Source organism: Chiloscyllium punctatum, chromosome 11, assembly GCF_047496795.1.
Source record: "Chiloscyllium punctatum isolate Juve2018m chromosome 11, sChiPun1.3, whole genome shotgun sequence".
NCBI lineage: Eukaryota > Metazoa > Chordata > Chondrichthyes > Orectolobiformes > Hemiscylliidae > Chiloscyllium > Chiloscyllium punctatum.
In genome coordinates this window covers 78,147,543-78,172,403 of record NC_092749.1, presented here as the reverse complement: position 1 = coordinate 78,172,403, position 24,861 = coordinate 78,147,543, and the positions used below count along the sequence as shown (strand labels likewise).

The window sequence follows — 24,861 nt, the reverse complement described above, 5'->3', positions numbered from 1 at the left end:
TGAGGTTTTTGAGAAGGTGACCAAGTGTGTGGATGAGGATAGGGCAGTTGACGTGGTGTACATGGACCTCAGTAAAGCCTTTGATACGGTTCGGCATGGTAGGCTGTTGGAGAAAGTGCAGAGGCATGGGATTGAAGGTGATTTAGCTGTTTGAATTAGAAACTGGCTTTCTGTAAGAAGGCAGCGAGTGGTGGTTAATGGAAAATATTCAGCCTATTATAGAGGTTATGAGTGGTGTGCCACAAGGATATGTTTTGGGACAATTGCTGTTTATCATTTTTATAAGCAACTTGGACACACGCATAGATGGATGGGTTAGTAAGTTTGCAGATGATACTAAAGTTGGTGGAGTGGTGGACAGTGTGGAAAAATTTTGCAGGTTGCAGGAGGACTTGGATAAACTGCAGAATTGGGCTCAAAGGTGGCAAATGGAGTTCAATGCAGCTAAATGGGAGGTGATTCACTTTGGGAAGAATAACAGGAAGGCAGAGTACTGGGTCAATGGAAAGATTCTTGGTAGTATGGATGTGCAGAGAGATCTTGTACATAGATCCCTGAAAGTTGCCACCCGGGTTGATAGTGCTGTTAAGAAGGCATACGGTGTGTTAGGTTTTATTGGTAGAGGGATTGAATTCTGGAGCCGTGATGTCAGACTGCAACTATACAAAGTGCTAGTGTAGCCACACTTGGAATATTGTGTAAAGTTCTGGTCACCCCATTACAGGAAGGATGTGGAAGCATTGGAAAAGGTGCAGGGGAGTTTACCAGGATGCTGCCTGGTCTGGAGAAAGATCTTATGAGGAAAGGCTGAGGGACTTGAGTATGTTCTCATTGGAGAGAAGAGGGCTAAGAGGGGATTTGATAGAGAAATACAAGATGGTCAGAGGATTAGATAAGGTGGACAGTGAGAGTCTTTTTCCTAGGATGATGATGTCTGCTTGTATGAGGGGGCATAGCTACAAATTGAAGGGTTAAGACAGATGTCAGAGGCAGGTTCTTTACTGAGAGAGTGGTAAAGGTGTGCAATGCCCTGCCTGCCAATGTAGCTAACTCAGCCACTTTAGGGGCATTTAAACAGTCCTTGGATAAGCATACGGATAATGGTGGGATAGTGTAGGGGGGTGGGATTAGATTAGTTCGCAGGTCGGTGCAACATCGAGGGCTGAATGGCCTGTTCTGCACTGTATTGTTCTATATTCTATATTACTTTGTACACCTCTATCAAGTCACCTCTCTTCCTTCTTCTCTTCAGTGTGAAAAGCCCTCGCTCACTCAACATCTCTTCATAAGATATTCCCTCCACTCCACGCAGCATCCTGGTAAATCTCTGCATCCTCTCTAAAGCATGTATACATTCCTATAATGAGGTGACCAGAACTGGACACAATACTCCAAGTATGGTTTTATAGAGCTGCAGCAAAATCTCGTGGCTCTTAAACTCAATCGCCTTGTTAATGAAAGCTAAAATACCATACGCCTTCTTAACAACCCTATCAACTTGGGTGGCAACTTTGAGGGATCTATGCACGTGAACCCCAAGATCCGTCTGTTCCTCCACACTGCCAAGAATCCTGCCTTTAATCCTGTATTCAGCATTCAAATTCGACCTTCCAAAATGTATCACTTTGCCTTTATCCAGGTTGAACTCTATCTGCCAGTTCTCAGCCCAGCTCTGCATCTTGTCAATGTCCCATTGCAACCTACAACAACCCTCCATTGTCCACAACTCCATCAACCTTCGTGTCATTGACAAACTTACTATCCCACCTTTCCAATTCTTCATCCAAGTAATTTATAAAAACTACAAAGAGCTGAGGCCCAAGAACAGATCCCTGCAGGACACCACAGTCACCTCTAGGCTGAATACTTTCCATCCCTTACCACTTGCTGTCATCTTTTGGACAGCCAATTCTGCACCCAGACTGCCAAAATTTCCCTGTATCCTGAATGAGCCTACCGTGGGAAACATTAACAAATGCCTTATTGAAATCCACATACACCACATCCACTGCTCGACCTTCATCAACTTGTTTCGTCATATCCTCAAAGACCTCAATAAGGCTTGTGAGGCATGACCTGCCCCTCACAAAGCCTTGCTGAATATCTTTAATCAAACTATGCCTTTACAAATAGTCATAAATCTCATCTCTCAGAATCATTTCCAGTACCTTACTTACAACAGACGCAAGACTGACTGGTCTGTAATTCCCAGAAATTTGTCTTCCTTTTCTTGAACAGTGGAACAACATTCGCCTCCCTCCAATCATCCGGTATGACCCCCGTGGAGAGATGAAACAATTATTGCCAGAGGCAAAGCAATCTCATTCCCTGTTTCTCATACTAACCTTGGATATATCTGGTCCAGCCCTGGGGTCTTATCTACCTTGATGCTGCCCAGAATTTCCAATATAAGAAGTTGAGTAACTGCAGGAAACTGAATGGCCTAGTCACAGGCTGGATAGTAGGATGGTGTTCAATCTCGACAAAGCCCTCAGCTCTGTGGGCAAGATTTACTCAAGAAGAACACAAGAGAAGGTAAAGAAATTAAAATATTGAGAGATAGCAGAGCTGGTCAGTTTCTAACAGTAAGAGGTGAAAGCATTTGCACTCCTTCTGAAGTATTATCTGAGAGAGTGTTAATTTGTGGAATACATTGGGAGAGATTAAGTGTTCCCCGTGTAAGATAACGCTAGAAAGTCAAATTAGGACTGAGGAAGTAACAATGGGAGTGATTGAAAGAGTGTCTATTCCAGGAATACAGTTTGTTCTTGGAAACAATCTAGCAGGATCAAGGAGATGTCCCTTGTAGTGGAGAAGCCAAAGGCAAACTGGGGAACTGAGGAGCTAAAAGAAAAATACCCTGGAATTTTTCTAGAATACATGGTAACAAGATCCCACAGTCATAGCTTAAAGCAATAAGTAAAAAAAAACAGAAAGACGAAGGAGTTGAGGTCCAGTTAGCTGACACCCTGTTTGATGAAATGGTAAAGGAAAAGTCTGAACAGGTTAAGGACCAGTCAGAGGTGTTTAATTCTGAAAGATTAATGGAGTTACAACAGAAAGAGACAATAAAAGATTTATATCATAAAACCTATTCGGAAAAGAAATCAGAACATATTCCAGAACGTTATTATCGTAAGGACAGAATCCTAAAGTGGCAAGTTAGTACAGAGGAGAAATGGGCGGATGTGCACCAGATTGTGTTGACATACAGACAAAGTTTTGCGAGTAGCAAATGAACTACCTGTAGATCATCTTGGAGTAAGGAAGACTCAGGCTAAGATACAAAAGCATTTTTATTGGCCTGGATTACATAAGGATGTAGTTGAATTTTGTCGTATTGTCATTCATGTCAAATGGTAAAAAGCCACAGGGAATAATAAAACCTTTGATGCCAATTCCTGCATTTAAAGAATCCTTCACACAGATTATGATTGATTGTGTAGGTCCCCTCTCTAAACCAAAAGTGGGAACCAGAATTTCTAACCACATTGAATGTATCTACCAGATTTGCAGGGGCAATTCCATTACGGAATGACAATGCAAAAAAGGTAGTGGATAAATTGTTTGCTTTCTTTACCCATTATGCACTACCAAGGAGATTCAGTCAGACCAAGGGTCCAACCTTACTGACAAACTATTTAAGGAGGTTACAGATAGTTTAAGCATGCAACACTTTAAATCAAATTCTGAATCCCAGGGAGGATTGGAAAAGTGGCATCAGACCCCAGATACCACGCTATGGCCTTATTGCCAGAATTACCCAACTGATTGAGATAAAGGTACCCCTTGGGATGACACAGTGGCGAACACTAATGCTAATTAAATCAAACACCTAGAAAAGTTCACCTCGCCTGGTAATCTGTTAAAATATGGGTGACAGAGAACTTCCAAATTCCACTATTTAAAGAAAATAAAATCTAATTTATTTTTTAACACTAAAAGTGAACATTAAACAACAACTATTCACAACTCTAAGCCCCCCCTTCTCTTAACTGCTTATTATCTGCCTCCAGCTCTATAATAATATACTGTTCCAATAAAACACTTAGTAAAATTACATCAACTTAATTTCAAATTCATACAGCAGCTGTCATCTTTGTGTCTGTCTTCTTCTGACTGAGGTTCTCCCTGGGTTGTCCTCTTTCTTTTACTGCAAATATGTTTCCTATGAAAAGGTACCTTTGAACAAGAGTGTTTCATTGTTCAAGGTCTCTCTCAATGACAGTTACTCTATCTGATTTTCTGTGAGGCAGCAGTGTTAACCACTGAAACATATTGAAATGAATTGACTCAGTTTACTCCATTTGAGTTGATATTTGGGCGTGAAGTAAGAGGGCTTTTAAAATTAATTAAAACAAAGTTGATAGGTCTGAAATCAGAGATCTCAAAATTGGATTATGTATGAGGTGAGAGAAAGATTAAATAGAGTAGGTGAATTAGCTAGACAATATCTGAAGGTGGCACATTATCTCATAAAACAAGAAGCATATGAGAATTCTAAAATTTGTATGTTTACCCATGGGAATAAAGTATCAGTGCTGTTATCAGTGGTAGGAGATCCCTTCAAAGCAAAGTTTAGTGGTACCTATCAGATTGAGAAGAAGTTAAGTCAGGTTGATGATCTGATAAAGATGCAGATCAGAAAAAAATTCATCAGGTATATTATTTGAGTATACTGAAAACTTACTATGACAGGGACAGGGAACTGGAGAAACAGGTATTATTAGTTCCTGCACCTCAGAGTGAGGAATCAAATCCAGATGATTTGGACTTTAATGCGCCTCATAATAAATTAAATAATGAGGAAGCCCTTCAAAAATGGGATAGGTTAGTGAGTTCTCTGTCTCAGGATCAGAGAAATGAATTTAAAGGCTTGTTGCAGCAATATGAGGACATACATCATACCAATCTGAAGCCCATCTAACCTTAAATATTCCAGGTACGTCCATATGTTTGTCCAATAACGACTTGAATGCACTTAAAGTTGGTGAATCTACGACCGTTGCAGGCAAAGCATTCCATTCCCTTACTACTCTCCGAGTAAAGAAACTACCTCTGACATCTATCCTATATCTATCACCTCTCAATTTAAAGCTATGCCCCCTCGTGCTCGCTGTCACCATACTTGGAAAAAGGCTCTCCCTGTCCACCCTATCTAACCGTCCGGTTATCTTATATGTCTCTATTAAGTCACCTCTCAAACTTCTTCTCTCTAACGAAAACAGCCTCAGCCTTTCCTCGTAAGATCTCCCCTCCATACCAGGCAACATCCTAGTAAATCTCCTCTGCACCCTTTCTAAAGCTTCCACATCGTTCTTATAATATGGTGACCAGAATAGTACACAATACTCCAAGTGCAGCCGCACCAGAGTTTTGTACAGCTGTAGCATAACCTCATGGTTCCGGAACTCGATCCCTCTATTAATAAAAGCTAAAACAATGTACGCCTTCTTAACAACCCTGTCAACCTGGGTGGCAACTTTCAAGGATCTGTGTACATGGACACCGAGATCTCTCTGCTCATCTACACTACCAAGAATCTTACCATTAGCCCAGTACTTTGCATTCCGGTTACTCCGGCCAAAGTGAATCACCTCACACTTGTCCGCATTAAACTCCATTTGCCACCTCTCAGCCCAGCTCTGCAGTTTATCTATGTCTCTCTGTAACCTTCAACATCCTTCGTCACTATCCACAACTCTACCGACCTTACTGTCGTCTGCGAATTTACTAACCCACCCTTCTACGCCCTCATCCAGGTCCTTTATAAAAATGACGAACAGCAGTGGACCCAACACCGACCCTTGCTGTACACCACTAGTAACTGGACTCCAGGATGAACATTTCCCATCAACCACCACCCTCTGTCTTCTTTCAGCAAGCCAATTACTGATCCAAACTGCTATATCTCCCACAATCCCATTCCTCCACATTTTGTACAATAGCCTACTGTGGGGAACCTTATCAAACGCTTTGCTGAAATCCATATACATTACATCAACCGGTTTACTCTCATCTACCTGTTTGGTCACCTTCTCAAAGAACTTAGCAAAAACTGAATTTGTGAGGCATGACCTAACCTTCACAAAATCGTGCTGACTATCCCTAATATAATTTTTCTTTTCTAGATGATATGGAATGAGATGCAGTGGAAGTGATTCAGGAGGGTACATTAACACCATTTAAAAGGCATTAAACAAATAATGACTTAATAGAGGTGAACAAGATGAAGAGAGGCATAGAGTGGATAGCCAGAGATTTTTTCCTAAAGCTGAAATGGCTATCATGAAGGGGCACAGTTTTAAGGTGATTGGAACGAGGTTTAGGGGAGATGTCAGATGTAGGTTCTTTCCACAAAGAGTGGTGGGTGCATGGAATGCACTGTCAGTAGTGGTAGTACAGTCAGATACATAGGGACATTTATGCGGCTCTTGGATAGCCACATGGATGATAGTAAAATGTAGAGTATGTAGGTTAGTTTGATCTTCGAGTAGGATAAAAGATCGGCACAACATCAAGGGCCAAAGGGCCTCTGCTGTGCTAAAAATAAAATACATGGAATAGAAAGATTTCGAAGGATATGGGCCAAGTACAAGGAAATGGGGTTAGCATTTTGGTTGGCATGGACCAGTTTGGGCAGAAGGGCATACCTCCGTGCTGTAGGACTCTATGACTCTACAAGATATCACTGAGCCGGGTCAAAGCGAGTAGAGTTCGCTGATCATGTTGATTCCCAAACCTGATGGTACTCAAACAAATCTGTATTGATTATTAGAAGATCAATGCCGTAACCAAATTCGACTCATACCCAATTCCAAGACTGGAGGACTGTGTAGAAAAGGTTGGACAAGCCACTTACATCACAAAGTTGGATGTATCTTGTGGTTACTCTTTGTTGGAGAGAGCAAACAAAGTTTCTGCATTTGTAACCCCAAATGGGCTATTATCAATTTAAGTAATGCCCTTTGGAATGAAGAACATACCAGCCACATTTGAAAGATTTATGAACAGAGTTGTGGCAAGATTGTGCCATCTATATGGATGACTTAATAATCTTTAACCATTCATGGAAAGATCACATGGTGCATTTGGCAGAGCTCTTTGAAAGATTACATAAGGTAAATGTGGTTATAAATTTAGCAAAAACTGAATTTACGAAGGCAGAAGTGGCGTTCTTGGGACACAACATTGGACATGAAAGGATGACTCTGAGGAATGTGAAGACGAAGGCCATCGAGGAATTTCCAAGGCCATCCTCGAACAAAAAGATTTTTGAGACTGAGCAGATTTGACCAGAACTTCGTTCCAAACTTTAGTAGTGCAGTGGCACTGCTGACGCATTTGCTAAAAAAAACACAAAATTTCAGTGGATAGAACAATGCCAGAGGCATTTGAGAATTTAAAAGCCATGTTAACCACCATACCAGCTTCAGCTATACTACATTTCTTGAAATCCTTTGAAGTTGCAATCGTGTTGGAGCTATGTTGATGCAGGAGGGTGATTTAGAATTGAAAGGTCAAATTGGTTATTTTTCAAAAAAAACCTCAATATCCATCAAAGAAAATATTCTACCATTGAAAAAGAATTATTGTGTTTGGTAGTAGTTTTACAACATTTTAAGGCTTATGTTATGAACAATATACTAGAGATGGTTGTATATACTGACCACAACCCTCTGACCTTTTTGTAAAGATTTAAGGACAAGAATATGAGACTATTTTGTTGGAGTTTTATGTTAGAAGCATTTAATTTACAAAGTGTACATGTTGCATTTCATAAAAATGTTATTGCAGATGCGTAATCACGGGATTAAAAGAAAATTTGTAGATAATATAGAACTGGAAGGGTTCAATATTTTATAGGTAATATATATGCAGAATTAATATGAAATGTGTAACTTTAGATTACTGACCTATGTATCTTGAGATGATGGTGGTGTTAAGATTTAGAGAAAAAAGGAACCATAATGATGGTTCTTTTTTTTTCTTAAGAGTCTAAGTTTAATTTAGTTTTCTTATTACTTGGATTTATATAAGTGGGACTTGTGTCTATTGGAATAGTATCCCAGTAGAATTTTGTTCAGTTAGGGAATACTTAGTGGTTAGGGGGAATTATTCAGTTTGTTAGTATTGTTAACTATTAGGGTTAATAAATAAGTAGTTACTTGTGGCTTATAAAATGAGTATCAGGGATTTATTTCATTTAACCACTCCTTTATAACAGATTAGGGGTGAGAGACAGGTTAGTTTCACATTTCCTTTAATAGATTGTGAGGTGAGGTGAGCTTCTCTGGGCATTTCAGTTTTTATTATCAGAGGGGTTTGACTTCCCCTTCATAACAACACAATACTCTAGTTGTTGCCTGACCAATATTTCATACAGTTAACTGCTCTTAAACTTTTGGCTATAGAGTAAGGATAGTGATGAACAGCTTGCATTTGGATAATTAGTGTAAAGGACAGCGAAGGGAAAGAAGTCCTAGAACACGTTTAGGAAAATATTCCACAGCTGTATGTTTCCAGTCCAATATGAAAGGAAGCGCTATATTGCACCTGGTTCTTGGAGATGAAGTGAATCAAGTGTCAGGAGAATGTTCAGGCCACAGTAAACATTTAGGTAGGTTATGAGGAAGGATAGATAACAATCCAGAGTGAAAATAATTAACTGGGGTTAATTGGTACAAAAGGTTGGCAGGACATATGGCAATAGATTCTTTAAAAGGAGAGAATTTATGTGCAGATAATATTTACACTTGGGAAGGTAGGACACACAAATCTCAGCTCCCAGATGAGGAAAGAAATAGACATTAATATGAAGAAAATGTATTCTTATGACAGGTGTCATGTGGATAACACAGATGGGAACTGTGCTAAATATATTCAGAGTTCAGACAGGAAATCAGAAAGATCTTCCACCGTCATAAATTTAGTAAAAAGGTTGAAAAGAAATCAGGATAGGGACATTAAGGGACCAAAAAACAGATTCGACCGTGGAGTCAGGGCACACAGCAGTTAGTAAATGAATCAGGATAATAAGAATTAGGAAGGAAGTATGTCCTTGAGACTGCTTCACCATTCAATAAGATCATGACTGAACCAGTATTCCCCATGCCCACTTTTATCATAACCCTTAATTCCTGTATTGATTAAGAATCTATTTACCTCAGCCTTAAAACCTCACAAGTACTCTGACCTCCAGCTCTCTCTGCAAGGAGTTCCAAAGATTCTCATACCTCATAAGAAATGCTTCCTTGTCTTAGTTTTCAATAGGCGCCTCTTTATTCTGAGGTCTCTGGTCCGAGACTCACCCACAATGGGAAACATCCTCTCAGTATTTATTCTGTTAAGCCTCTTAAGAATTTTACATGTTTCAAAGAGCTCAACTCTTATTCTTCTAAACTTCACTGAGTAAAATCCCAACCTGCTTAATAGACAATCCCTTAATACAAGTGACATTCTAGTGAACCTTCTTTGAATATTTTTCCTTAAATAAGGAGACCAAAACTGCTCACAGTACTCCAGACGTAGTCTCACCAGCACCTATATAGTTACAAAAAGAGTTACCCACTCTTCCTGGTTAGCACTGTGTCTCACAGCACCAGGGACCAGGTTCCACTTCACCCTTGAGTGACTGACTGTTTTTGCACAATTCTCCCCACATCTGTGCAGGTTTCCTCTAGTTTTCCTCCCATGGTCTAGATAGATTGGTCATGTTAAATTGCCCATACTGTCCAGGGATGTGCAGGCTAGATGGATTAGCCCAGGAAATGCAGGGTTACAGGGGAGTGGGTCTGGGTGAAATGCTTTTTGAAGAGTTGGTGTGACTTGATGGGCCAAATGGCCTGTTTCCACACTGTAGGGATTCTACGATACTCTAACTCTCTTGAATGAAGGGCCAACATTCCATTAGCTTCCTGATTATCTGCTTCACCTATGTGCTACCTTTTTGCATTTAATGCACAAGTACTCCCAAGTAACTTTGTATTACACCTTTTGCAGTTTTTCTCCATTTACCTAATACTGTGTTCCTCATTACTCTTTCCTAAATGAACATTTTCTCAAATTAGACACTATTTGTGAACTTTTGCATGCTCAGTTAACTTATTAATATCTCACTCAACACAAATCTCCCTCCCCTTACCCTAGACAACTCTCCCTACCCTACACTCCCTCCTCAACACACCAACTAAACTCCCCCAAATATCCTTTCCTCCTGCACAGTCTCCCAAATCTCCCTCCCACTCCTGACACCAATCCAACCCAAACTCCCTTCCCTCTGCTCCCTTACCCTCCCTTAATTCTCCTTTGCCATCTTCCCCCCAACACACATCCTTAATTCTAGTCCCATAACTCTCCCTTGCCCCTCTACTCCTGCTTTTTCCCTCACCCAACTGTTCATCCCAATGCCCTGCTCCAACCTCCCCAAGTCTCCATCTATAAATCTCCCAATACCTTCCCACAACAATTCTCTACCCCACTCCTCAGAATCCCCTCACCTTCATAATCCACCTTTCTCCCCAAAAATACCCTCATCACCTGATTCCTTCCTCCCCAACAAATCCCTTCATCCTTAGAAACTCTTTCCTCCATGGCACACCTTCCTAATGTCAATAGGCTCCTCGAGCTTGCTTCACCATTCATTAAAATAATGACTTACTTACAAGTCCCCCATCACCTTCTCCCACTCCTGTAAACCCTCCCAATTCTGCAATCATGATTAGATTAGATTACCTACAGTGTGGAAACAGGCCCTTCAGCCCAACAAGTCCACACCGCCCCACCGAAGCACAACCTACCCATACATTTACCCCTTACCTAACACTACGGGCAATTTAGCATGGCCAGTTCACCAGACCTGCACATCTTTGGACTGTGGGAGGAAACTGGAGCACCCGGAGGAAACCCACGCAGACACGGGGAGAATGTGCAAACTCCACACAGTCAGTCGCCTGAGGTGGGAATTGAACCCGGGTCTCTGGCGCTGTGAGGCAGCAGTGCTAACCACCGTGCCGCCCCAATCTCCTTCATATCTCCTTCCCAATCCCCACATCCATTTGCACCCTAATCTCTCAATCTCAATTCTTCCCACAGTCCTGTTAAACCCCAACCTCCCCCATCCCTGCAATCCCCTTGTCTCCCCACGTCTCCTGTTCCCAATGTTGCAATACAACTCATCTCCCCAACTAATCCTGCAACATTCATCACCCTCCCAATATCCCCGCCACTGCCTCCAATCCCACAATCTTCCCCCAACTCTATACCCCAATTCTGTAATCCCCAACAATCTCTGCGCCCACAACCTCAATTGTGCCCACTCATTCACACAATACCCTCATCTCCTCAACAATCCTAAATACCCTATTGTTGCCCCCTCACACACCTTGCAACATCCCTATCTCCCAAATCGAGCAATCCACAAAATTCCTCTTCAGAGAGTTACCAGAATGTTGCCTGCCTGGAATGTTTCAAGTAGGAACAGAGATAGGACAGACTGAGATTGGTTTCCTTACAGCAGAGGAGATTGCAAGAGGGCATGATTGAGACATATGAATTTATAAAGGCTATACATAGGGTAAACAGGAAGGAACTTTGATAGAGCAATATGCGAAGAGGGCATAGATGTAAGGTCGGAGCAGAAGGTTTAGGGGAGATGTGAAGAAAACTTTTTTCACCCAGAGTGTGGGGGGGGTTCCTAGAATTCACTATGTATAGGGATAATAGCAGAAACCACCAGAACATCGTGAAGTTAATTGAGAAGTGCAATTGAGATTTTGGAGAACAGGTTGTCGGTTTGCTCATTGAGTTGGTGGGTTTGTTTTCAGATGTTTTGTCATCATGCCAGGTAACATTATCAGTAAGCCTCTGGTGAAGCATTGGTGTTCTGTCCTGCTTGCTATTTATGTGTCTGTTGTGGTGGGTGGTATCATTTCCGGTTCTGTTTCAGAGGTTGGCAAATGGGGTCCAAATCTATGTGTTAGTTAATGGAGTTCTGCTTTGAATGCCATGCCTCTAAGAATTTGTTGGCCTAATCGAACTGGTGTCTGTTTTCATCTGTGTGTATCGATACCAGTGATAGTTGATCATGTTTTTTGGTGATTAGTTGGTGCTCCTGTATTCTGGTGGCTAGTTTCCTGCTGGTTTGTCCAATGTAATGTTTGTTGCAGTCCTTGCAGGGTATTTTATGTATATTATCTTTGTTCTGCTGGCTGTGGGTATGGGGTCCTTTAAATTCATCAGCAGTTGTTTTAGTATAGTAATATGTTTGTGGGCTACCGTGATGCCCAGGGGCTGGAGTAGTCTGATGCTCATTTCTGGTAGAGTGTCTAAGTCTCTGGGCATGTTATGTCTTCCTGTTTAGGTCTATTGTGCAGCAATCAGTGGACTGTGCTTATCGGGTAACTATTGCTCCTGAATACATTGTATAGGTGTTTCTCCTCAGCTTCTCATAGTTCTGGGGTGCTGCAGTCCATTGTGGCTCATTTAAGTATTGTCCTGAAGCAGCTCCATTTGGGGTGTTGGGATGGTTGTTTGTGTAGATGAGTATCTGGTCAGTGTGTGTGGCTTTCCTGTAAATGCTGGTCTACAGTTCTCCATTGGCTTTTCATTCTACTGTGACGTCCAAGAAGAGGCGTCAGCTATCATTCGCTTCCTCTTTGGTGAACTTTACACCGGAAAGGGTGTTGTTCATGTATTTGTAGGTTTCTTCTAGTTTGTTGCATTTCATGATGATGAAGGTGTCATCAACATAGCTGACCCAAAGTTTAGGCTAGAAAGTGGGAAGGCCTGTTCCTTCTAACTTGTGCATAACTGCTTCTGCGAAAAGTCTTGATATTGGTAATCCCATTGACATCCGGTTGAGTTGTATGTATATTTTGTTGTTTGAAGGTGAAGTGATTGTGAGGCACAGGTCTAGTAGTTTAAGGATGCTGTCATTGCTTTTGGAGTTGGCATTGTCAGGTGTTTGTATCCCTAGCTTGTCTAGCAGTGAGACCAATGTTTCTTTGGTTAGGGTAATGTTTATTGATGTGAATGGGGCCATCACATCGAAGGAGACCATGACCTTGTCATCCTCTATCTTGAGGTCTTTGATTGATGTTAAGGAATTCCTGGGTAGAGTGGATGGAGTGGGTTGAGTCTTCTAGCAGGTGTTTGGTTTACATTAAAGTTTCTTTGCTAGCCTGTATGTCGGTGTGCCTGGAAGTGTAACTATGGGTCTGAGGGGGATCCCTTGCATGTGTACCTTTGGCAATCCATACGAATGGTTAGACCCTTTTTGTTTCATTCTTTGGAGATTGGTCTTGTGTAATTTCCTTAAGGAAGCTGTGATGTGGTTTTCTAGATATGGAGTCGGCTCCATTACCACTGGTTGGTAGATGCTGGTATCAAAGAGAACAAACAACAAAGAAAACTACAACACAGGAACAGGCCCTTCGGCCCTCCAAGCCTGCACCAAACCAAATCTTCCATCTAAACCTGTTGCCTATTTTCTAAGGGTCTGTATCCCTTTGCACCCTGTCCAATCATGTATCTGTCTAGATACCTCTTAAATTACGCTATTGTGCCTGCCTCTACCACCTCCACTGGCAATGCATTCCAGGCACCCACCACCCGATGTGTAAAGAACTTTTCATGCCATCTCCATTAAACTTTTCCCCTCTCACTTTGAACTTGTGACCCCTAGCAATTGAGTCCCCTACTTTGGGAAAAAGTTTCTTGCTATCCACCCTGTCTACACCTTTCATGATTTTGCAGACCTCAATCAGATCCCACATCAACTTCCATCTTTCTAATGAAAACAATCCTAATCTACTCAACCTCTCCTCATAGCTAGCACGCTCCATACAATGCAACATCCTGGTGAACCTCCTCTGCACCCTCTCCAAAGCATCCACATCCTTTTCATAACGTAGCAACCAAAACTGTATGCAGTATTCCAAATGAGGCCAAACCAAAGTCTTACACAATTGTAATATGACCTGCCAACTCTTGTACTCAATACTCCATCCAATGAAAGAAAGCATGCCATACGCCTTCTTGACCACTCTATTGACCTGCGTTGCCACCTTCAGGGAACAATGGATCTGAACACCCATCTCTCTGTATATCAATTTTCCCCAGGACTTTTTCATTTACTGTATAGTTCTTTCTTGAACTGGATCTTCCAAAATGCATCATCTTGCATTTGCCCAGATTGAACTCCACCTGTCATTTTTTTCGCCCAACCCTTCAAACTATCTATAGTCTGCTGTATTCTCTGGCAATCCCCTTCACTCCATCAATCATAGTGTCATCGGCAAACTTACTAATCAGACCACCTATTCCTTCCTCTAAATCATTTATGTATACCACAAACAACAATGGTCCCAGCACGGATCTCTTTGGAACACCACTGGTCACAGGTCTCCATTTTGAGAAACTCCCTTCCAATACTACTCTTTGCCTCCTGTTGTCCAGCCAGTTCTTTATCCATCTAGCTAGTACACCCTGGACCCCATGCGACTTCACCTTCTCAATCAGCCTACCATAGGGAACCTTATCAAATGCCTTATTGACGTCGCGTATATGACATCTACAGTCCTTCCCTCATCAATCAACTTTGTCACTTTCTCAAAGAATTTTATTAAGTTGGTAAGACGTGACCTTCCTTGCACAAAACCATGCTGCCTATCACTGATAAGCCCATTTTCTTCCAAATGGGAATATATCCTATCCATCAGTACCTTCTCCAGCAGCTTCCTACCACTGACGTCAGGCTCACTGGCCTATAATTACTTGGATTATTCCCTACTACCTTTCTCAAACAAGGGGACAATATTAACAATTCTCCAGTTCTTGGGACCTCATCTGTGTTCAAGGATGCTACAAAGATATCTATTAAGGCCCCAGCTATTTCCTCTCTTGCTTCCCTCAGTAACCTGGGATAGATCCCACCTGGACCTGGGGAACTTGTCCACCTTATTGCCTTTTAGAATACCCAACACTTCCTCCCTCCTTATGCCAACTTGACCTATAGTAATCAAACATCTGTCCCGAACCTCAAACATCTGTCATGTCTCTCTCCTCAGTGAATACCGATGCAAAGTACTTGTAAAGAATCTCACCCATTTTCCTCTGACTCCATGCATAACTTTCCTACTTTACTCTTTCCCTAATTACCCTCTTGCTCCTTATATATGAATAAAAGGCTTTGGGATTTTCTTTAATCCTGGTCACTAAAGATCTCATGACCCCTTTTAGCCCTCTTAATTCCTTGTTTCAAATTGGTCCTATTTCCTGATCTTTTTCCAAGGCTTTACCTGTCTTCAGTCACCTAGGCCTGTATGCTTCCTTTTTTCCTCTAAGCTAGTCTCACAATTTCATCTGTCATTCATAGTTCCCTAATTGTTGTGGTTCTGTTCGCAGAGCTGGGAATTTGTCTTGCAAACGTTTCGTCCCCTGTCTAGGTGACATCCTCAGTGCTTGGGAGCTTCCTTATATATATTGGTATACCGGCCACTACAGCGGACAGCTCGAACTGACAACCGGAAGCGGCAGAGACAGGCCACTATAAATGCCGGAGGAAACAGCACAGAAGCGCTTCACAGGAGGCTCCCAAGCACTGAGGATGTCACCTAGACAGGGGACGAAACGTTTGCAAGACAAATTCCCAGCTCGGCGAACAGAACCACAACAACGAGCACCCGAGCTACAAATCTTCTCCCAAATTTTGAATGGTTCCCTAATCTTGCCATTTCTATCCTTCATTTTCACAGGAACATGTCTTTCCTGCATTCTAATCAACCTGTATTTAAAAACCTCCCACATATCAAATGTGGACTTACCTTCAAACAGCTGCCCCCAATCTACATTCCACATCTCCAGCCGAATTTTGGTATAGTTGGTATACTGCTCTAGGAAATCCTCCTGGATATTCCTTCCAAATTTTTCTCCATCTGGACCTCCAACACTAAGTGAATCCTAGTCAATGTTGGGAAAATTAAAAACTCCTATCACCACCATCCTGTTGCTCCTACATCTTTTCATTATCTGTTTACATATTTATGCCTCTATTTCATGCTTGCTACAGGCCTATAGTACAGCCCCAACATTGTTACCGCACCCTTCCTATTTCTGAGCTCTGACCATGTTGCCTCACTGCTCGAATCCTCCGTAGTGCCCTCCTTCAGCACAGCTGTGATATCCTCTTTGACCGTCAATGCATCGATATCCTGGGACATTTAGTTGCCAATCATGCCCTTCCCTCAACCAAGTCTCAATAATACCAGTAATATCACACTTGCAGGTATTAATCCAAGCCCTAAATTCATCAGTTAGTTCATTAGTGTGCTTGCTTTTCCAATGTACTGTGTTCTGTTCAGGATAACTGTCGTGCACGCTTTGTCCGCAGGTAGGATTACAACATTTCTGAGTCTTTTCTGAGTTCTTCCAGGGCTTTCAGGCGTGTTGAGGGTGTTCCCTTCTTTCTTCCTACTTAGTGTTGGTGCTACCGTCTATCTGATAGTTTGCTGGGTTTCTTCTGTAAATCCATTGTCTTTTAGGGTGGTTTCCAGTGCTGCTAGGAAGCCCTTTTTGTCCATGTCCCTGTGGTTGTAGTTCATCCCTTATACTAGGACAGCTTTTTCAGTGTCTGAGAGTGTTTGGTCAGACAGGTTCTTTATCCAAGTCTCTGAATTGTCCTTATTATAGCTGTGTGAGAGCTTGGATAGTTTTCCTTGAAGGGCCAATCTTTTCTTTGTCCTCGTCTGCTGTTGTTAAATGCTGATGGCTTGTTTGAGCTAAACAGGAAGACACAACATGCCCAGAAACCCTAGTCACACCAAAGACATTTCAGGGATGAGCACCCGACTACTCCAGCCCCGGGCATCATGCTAGCCCACAAGCCTACTGCCACACTAAAACAACTACAGAGGAACCTCGATTATCCGAACAATATGCGTGGGGAATACAGGGGAATCTCGATTAGCCAAACGCGCTGGGTGGGCACTATTTCGTTTGGATAATTGATTATTCGGTTAATTGATTAAATGCCTTTCCTCTGGGGCTTGGAGTTTTTAAGGTCTGCTCCCCGTTCAGGAGACAAGGCAGCAGCACAGTGCATGATGCCCCGCCACCAACCCTGTCCAATACTGCCCCTCGCCCCCAACACCACCCGCACCCCCCCAAGCCCGTCCAACACTGCCTCCCGCCCCCAACCCAGTCCAACACTGCCTCCCGCCCGCAACATCACCTCCCACCCCAACAGTGCCCCCTGCCCCAACACCATCCCCCCCCCCCCCAAGCCCATCCAACACCGCCACCTAAGCCCATCCAACACTGTACCCCACCCCCAACCCAGTCCAACATTGCCTCCTGCCACCCAACCCTGTACATACCTGCCCCTGAACAGAACACAGTACATTGGAAAAGCAAACACACAAATGAACTAACTGATGAATTTAGGGCTTGGATTAATACCTGCGAGTGTGATATTACTGGTATTACTGGGGCAGCCAGACTGGATACCAACAAGACTGCTGCTGCTGCCTGTGTGGGGTAAGTCTTCATATGCATATACACACACACACACACACCTTTTTGACAGATTCTACCTTTACCCTGTACAGAACAATGTTGGAGAGATTACGTGGGTTTAGGGTACACCTCTGTGTAGAACTCCAGGGACAGTGTGGGGAGAGAGAGAGGGCGGGCAGACAGTCATTTGGAGACGGTGCCTGTTTGATCACTGTTGGAAACATATCTTTGATGTAACGTTTCCATCTGGACCTCAATCTCCTTCAGATAATCCGATTTTAGGATAATTGGTATTTGGATAATCGAGGTTCCTCTGTATTGTGTTTGGATAATTGAATGCTCAGAAAATCGAATGCCAGAAAACAGTTTAACCAAGTTTAACCCTGTGATCTTGTTCGGATAATCCAAAGTTCGGATAATCGAATGCCAGATAGTCTAGGTTCCTCTATACTGATGTCTTTAAAGGATCCGTACCCACAGCTAGTAGAACAAATGTTATATACAAAATACCCTGCAAGAACTGCAACAAACATTACACTGAACAAACCAGGAGGAAACTAGCCACCAAGATACATGAGCACCAACTAGCCACCAAAACACATGGAGAAAGTGAGAACCACGGATGCTGGAGATGTCAAGAGTCAAGAAAGGTGGTGCTGAAAAAGCATCTGAGGAGCAGGAGAGTCGATGTTTCAGGTATGAAGGGTTTATGCTCAAAATGTTGACTCTTCTGCTCCTCGGATGTTATCTGACCTGCTGCGCTTTCCAGCACCACCTTTTTGTACATCAAAAGACATGATCAAATATCATAAACAGCAGAGGCAAATCACCTATCCAGTGTATTAAAAAAAACAGGTACCCAATGAACACAGTCAGCCAATTTCTCAGCAACAAACCCAAACAAGCAGACAAAACATGTCCTGAAACCCTAGCCACTCTTGCCTACATCAAAAACATCTCGAAAATTACTGCCAGACTACTCAAACCCTTGGCATCACGGTAGCCCACAAACTTACCAACACACTAAAACAGCAGCTAATAAACTTGTAAGATCCCATACAGACAACAAGCAAAACTAATGTCATCTACAAAATACCTTGCAAGAACTGTAACAAACACTACATTGGAAAAGCAGGCAGAAAATTAGCCACCAGGATACATGAACATCAACTAGCCACAAAAAGACATGACCCACTCTCACTAGCATCCTTATATATGGATGGGGAAGGTCACCACTTTGACTGAGACAACACATCCATCCTAGGACAAGCCAAGCAGAGACGCACACAAGAATTCCTAGAGGCATGGCATTCCAAACGGAACTCTATCAACAAACACATTGACTTGGATCCCATTTACCACCCCCTGAGGAAATGAACAGGAAATGACATCAGTATAGGAAACCCCATCACCACAGGAAATGACATCACCGCTCCAAGGAAACCCAAACATATTAATAGAAAGCGGGCTATACCACCAGTGCTTCAACCGGAGGCTCACTGAAAATGTTACCTAGAATGATAATGCCAAAAGTATCCGAAATAAGGATACTGTTGTGGCCATTTCGAAGACATGAATAGAGCAGGGTGAGGAATGAATGTTGCAGGTTCCAGGGTTTAGATCTTTCATTAAAAACTGGTTTACTACAGTAATTGCATCTCTCATTAAGAAGAAGAAAGAGGCTTATGTGTTGATGAGGCAAGATGGTACAGATAAGGCAATAGAGAGTTACAGATCAGCTAGGAAGGATTTAAAGAGAGAGTTAAGAAGAGCAAAGAGAGGACATGAGCAGTCTTTAGCAAATAGAATGAAAGAGAACCCTAAAGCTTTCTATAGGTACGTGAGGAATAAAAGGATGCTTAGGGTAGGAATAGGACCAGTCAAAGACAGAAGTGGGAAGTTGAGTGTGGACCCTGTAGAGATCAGAGAGGTGCTAAATGAACATTTCCCATCGGTGTTCACTCAGGAAAAGGAGAATGTTGTAGAGGAGAAGAATGAGGTACGAGATATTAGACTAGAAAGGGTTGAGGTTAATTATAGGAGTGAAAGTAGACAAGTCCCTTGGGCTGGATGGGTTATATCCGAGGATTCTCTGGGAAACTAGGGAGGAGATAGCCTTTAACTTTGATATTTGAGTCTTCATTGTCTACAGGTTAAGTACCTAAGGACTGGAGGATTGCAAATGTTGTGCCCTTGTTCAAGAAGGGCAGCAGAGATGACCCAGATAATTATAGACCAGTGAGCCTTACTTCTGTTGTAGGAAAGGTTTTGGAAAGGATTATGAGAGATAAGATTTATAATCATCTAGCAAGCAACAATTTGATTTCAGATAGTCAACATGGTTTCGTCAAGAGCAGGTCGTGTCTCACAAACCTCATTAAATTTTTTGAGAAGGTGACCAAGCATGTAGATGAGGGTGGGGCAGTTGACGTGGTATACTTGGACTTCAGTAAAGCCTTTGATAAGGTTCCACATGGTAGGCTCATGGAAAAAATACAGAGGCATGGATTTGAGGGTGATTTAGCAGTTTGGATTAGAAACTGGCTTTCTGGAAGAAGGCAGCGAGTAGTGGTTGATGGAAAATATCCAGTCTGGAGTCCAGTTACTAGTGGTGTGCCACAAGTATCTGTTTTGGGATCACTGCTGTTTATCATTTTCAAAAATGACTTAGACGCAGGCATAGGTGGATGGATTAGTAAATTTGCAGACAACACTAAAGTTGGTGGAATAGTGGACAGTTTGGAAGAACATTACAAGTTGCGGGGGACTTGGATAAACTGCAGAATTAGGCTGAGTGGTGGCAAATGGAGTTCAATGCAGCTAAATGTGAGGTGATGCACTTTGGGAAGAATAACATGTCAATGGAAAGATTCTTGTTAGTGTGGATGTGCAGAGGGATCTTGGAGTCTATGTGCACAGATCCCTGAATGTTGCCACCCAGGTGGATAGTGCTGTTAAGAAGGCATATGATGTGTCAGGTAGGGGAATTGAGTTCCGGAACCGCAATATCATGCTGCAACTATACAAAACGCTGTTGCAGCCACACTTGGAATATTGTGTACAGTTCTGGTTGCCCCATTACAGTAAGGATGTGGAAGCATTGGAAAAGGTGCAGAGCAGATTTACCAGATTGTTGCCTGGTCTGGAAGGTCTTATGAGGAAAGACTGAGAGACTTGGGTCTGTTCTCATTGGAAAGAAGACGGCTAAGGGGGGATTTGATAGAGACATACAAGATGATCAGAGGATTAGACAGGGTAGACAGAGAAAGACGTTTTCCTAGGATGATGATGTCAGCTTGTACGAGAGGGCATAACTACAAATTGAGGGGTGATAGATTTAAAACAGATGTCAGAGGCAAGTTCTTTACGCAGAGAGTCGTAAGGGTGTGGAATTCCCTACCTGCTAAGGTAGTCAATTCAGCCACATTAGGGAGATTTAAACAATCCTTAGATAAGCACATGGATGATTTTGGGATAGTGTAGGGGGATGAGCTGAGAATAGTTCACAGAAGGCCGAAGGGCCTGTTCTGCGCTGTATTGTTCTATGTTCTATGGTGACAAAACGTCTGAAAATGAACCTTCCTGCTCAGTGAGCAAACCTATATCCAGAATTGTCACTGGTATCCATACACACAGATTAAGAAGGACACCAGTTCGACTGGGACAATACATCCATCCTGGGATAGGCCAAACAAAGACACAGAAATTCCTCGAGGTGTGGCATTCAACCTGGAACTCCAGTAACAAACACATAGGTTGGTAAATAGGGTCCAAATCTATCAGAAACAGAACCGGAAATGATACCCCCCACCACAACACATAAACAACAAGTGGGACAGAACACCAACGCTTCACCAGAGGCTCACTGATGATGTTATCTCGTATGGTGACAAAATGTCTGAAAACAAACCCACCAGCTCAGCAAACAAACAATCAACCAGATATGCACTTCTGATACCAAGGCACAGAGGATTTGTGCTGAGAAATGGGATCATTAGTTAGATGGTTATTTTTGACAGGTGTGGAAGCAATGGGGCAAAGGTTTTTTAATGCTGCAGGTCTAAGACCCCAGGAATCTTCCTTCCGCAAATTTACAACCTGCCCCATCTCTCACCCTCAATCCCACAACCTGATTTCCACACCAACTCTGCAATTCCACCTCCATTTCCCAATCCCTCAAACCCTCCCCTTGTCCTCCTCAATCTTGCAACCCTTTCTCACACAAACCTCCCATCAATGCCACAACTCAATCGCTTCCACCTCACTATTTCCCAATACTACAAATCCCCAATCATTCACCTACAATCCTACAACCCCCATCCCTCCAACTGCAACCGCACCTCCAACCCACCATCACCAATCCCACGATGCCCACAAACCTTCACCTCTATATTTCCCTTCTTCCCATCCCACGAACCCCATCACCACCTTTCTCTAACTGCTGTTGTCTGGTTGGCCCCGCTTCCCTTCCTGATGTTGTGACTTTTAACGTCGCTCAGAAACAATCAAATATCGAACGGCCTTCATTTCCTTTACACAGTAAATAGCCTGTGACCAGACAAGTCGTCTACCAGTTTCTGAATACCGAGCCCAGATGACTCACATTATTTTTAACTCCAGTTGTCACTCACCTCCTCTCCGCTCTGATATTCGTCCATTTTTCTAACGGTTTTGCACGCGCGCGTGATATCCGTGCACGAGGTTATGTAATGTTGGAGCTCGCGGTAGGTTTGTGCGTGGCCTTGGAGGTCACTGTATGGTGCATTTGTTACTTCTATCAATCGCACGATTGCAATTATGTCACACATTTTTAACTATGCAAAGCAAATTTCTGTTCATAGCTGTTGTAGGAGGAAAAGACAAAAGGCTGCAAATGCTTAGCAGTTTCAAACTGGAAAATAATCAGGAAATTATTAAGTACAGAGTACGATTTCAAACGGGATGTGGGAGCAGTGGGACCTGGAAGGTGTTTGAGTTTATGTCATTGAAGGTGGCTGAACAGGTTGTAGTGAGATTGCATATGTCTTTAATGTCCTGTTTCATGCCTCCCCTAATCTCCACTTAATCTGTAGACAATCCCCATCAACATTTACTGCCCCTTGGTATTTCTCATCTCCACCAAGACTTTCTGAGCCTATGACATTTCTCACAATTACATTGCTTCTGTCCTTTACTAACGATGTTAACCCATCTCCTTTCTTTTATTTGTTCTTCCTATATGTTGAACATCCCTGGGTGTTCAGTCCCCATCATTGGTCATCCTCAAACATGTCCCTTTATTTTCAATGATATAAAAAACATGTATATCTATTTGTGCTGTTGATTTAATACCTTATTGGGAATGCTCCATGCATTAAGCTTCAATACTTTTGTCCTGTTTTCCTTGTTACTTTGTATTAAGGCCCCACTCGTTTTTCACCTTTTTTTTGCCTTCTACTTTAGCTTCTTGATTTTCTATCTTTCGTCTCTATCCTTGTTTACCCTTTCTCTGTCTCCCTCATCAGGTCCCTATTCTAGCACAAACAAACCATGCCATGACGGCATTGGCCCCAATCCTACCCAGATGTGACCAGAACCGATCCCAGGAATCTGCATCCCTTCCTCTGCAGTATTTCTTCAGCCATATTTTAATTTGATGTATCCTGTCATATCGAGATCCGTTAGCATGTGACACTGTGGTATCCCTGAGAGTACTACCTTTGAGGCCCTACTCTTTTTTTGTCCTAACTCCCTATACTCACCTGTAGGACTTCATTCCTTTCATATGGTTCATGCTGATGTGTACCATGACCAATGGCCATATTGAGCAATGTACAGCATTGGATTAGGAGATACAGGGAGGCTTATGCAGACACTGAGGGCTCAGAACAGCAGTAGCCCAAAAGGTGTATTGAATGTGCAGAATGGAATTCAAAAAGGAGAGTTAAAAGAAGACGGGATACTGGATAAAGGAAAATCCTAAATTGCTTTACAAATGCATTAAAGGATAACAAGGGAAATGGTAGGATTCATTACGACAATAGCAGTAATTTGTGTATGGAGCACAATGATATGGGTATAGAAATTGGGGAGAAGGTCTGTGATACAATTTTTAAAAATTAGCCTAACTAGAAGATTCTAACTGATTTGGCAGGTTTAAAAGTAGATCCATTTCTGGGGCCAGGTGAAAGATATCTGTTAAGTGAGGTAAGGTAGTAATTAGCAGGGTGCTTGCAAAAAGTTTCAATTCCTTTCTGACAGTGATTAATCAAGAGGCACTGGAAGACTGCCAGTACGGTTATTCAAGAAGGCAGCAAGGGATAAACAAGGAAATTCTAGGCAAATCAGTCTGACCTCAGTAGTGAAGAAACTATTGAAAGGAATTCTGAAAGACAGAATGAAGGTGCATTTGGAGAAGCAGTGATTCATCAAGAAAGGGACTAGGAATAACTCTGGGAATTACAAACCAGTCAGTCGGTGTTGGCAAATTATTGTAGAGGATTCTGAGAGACAGGATTTATGATTATTTGAAAAAGCATAGCTTGATTAGAGATAGTAAGCATGGCTTTGTGAGGGGTAGATCATGCCTCACAAGCCTTATTGAATTCTCTGAGGATGAGACAAAACATATTGATGAATGTAGAGCAGTGGATGTGGTGTCTATGGATATAAGCAACACTTTTGGTAAGGTTCCCCATGATAGGCTCATTCAGAAAATAATGAGGCATGGGAGACAGGGAAAATTGGCTGTCTGGATACAGAACTGGCCAGCCCGTAGAAAACAGGGGGTGGTAGTAGATGGAAAGTATTCAGCCTGGAGCTTGGTGACCACTACTGTTCTGCAGGGATCTGTTCTGGGACCTCTGCTCTTTGTGATTTTTATAAGTAACTTGGATGAGGAAGTGGAAAGGTGGGTTAGTGATTCATTTTGAAGGCTGAACTTAAATGCAGATTACAGGGTTAAAGGCAGGATTCTTGGCAATGTGGAGGAACAGAGGGATCTTGGGGTCTGCATCCATAGATCGCTTAAGTTGATAGGGTTCTTGAAAAGGCGAATGGTGTGTTGGCTTTCATTAGCAGGGAGATTGAGTTCAAGAGCTGCGAGGGTATTCTGCAGGAATTCACCAAAGTTGCACCTTCCAAACTCATGACTTGCATCTTCTAGAAGGACAAGGACAGCAGATGTATGGGAACACCACCACCCATAAAACCCCTCAAAGCTACACAATCCTGATTTGAAGCTATATTACTATTCTGCCACTCTTTTACTATCACTGGATCAAGATCTGGAACTCTTTTCCAAGCAACATTGTGACTATACCAAGTTCACATGAATGATTGGTGGTCCAAGAAGTTGCTTATTATCAT

General features: G+C 42.4%; 1 protein-coding gene across 1 annotated transcript in view; it reads right to left on the bottom strand.

The window, feature by feature from the left end:
- LOC140482605 (dynein light chain Tctex-type 1-like) overlaps window positions 1-22,259 on the bottom strand; it is an 82,872-nt gene extending 60,613 nt beyond the window's left edge. Inside the window, exon 1 of the mRNA XM_072580124.1 lies at window positions 22,146-22,259. Within this exon, the coding sequence (XP_072436225.1) occupies window positions 22,146-22,172 (27 nt within the window). The 5' untranslated portion in view covers window positions 22,173-22,259. The remainder of the gene's footprint in view (window positions 1-22,145) is intronic.
- Between the last annotated feature and the right edge of the window lie 2,602 nt (window positions 22,260-24,861).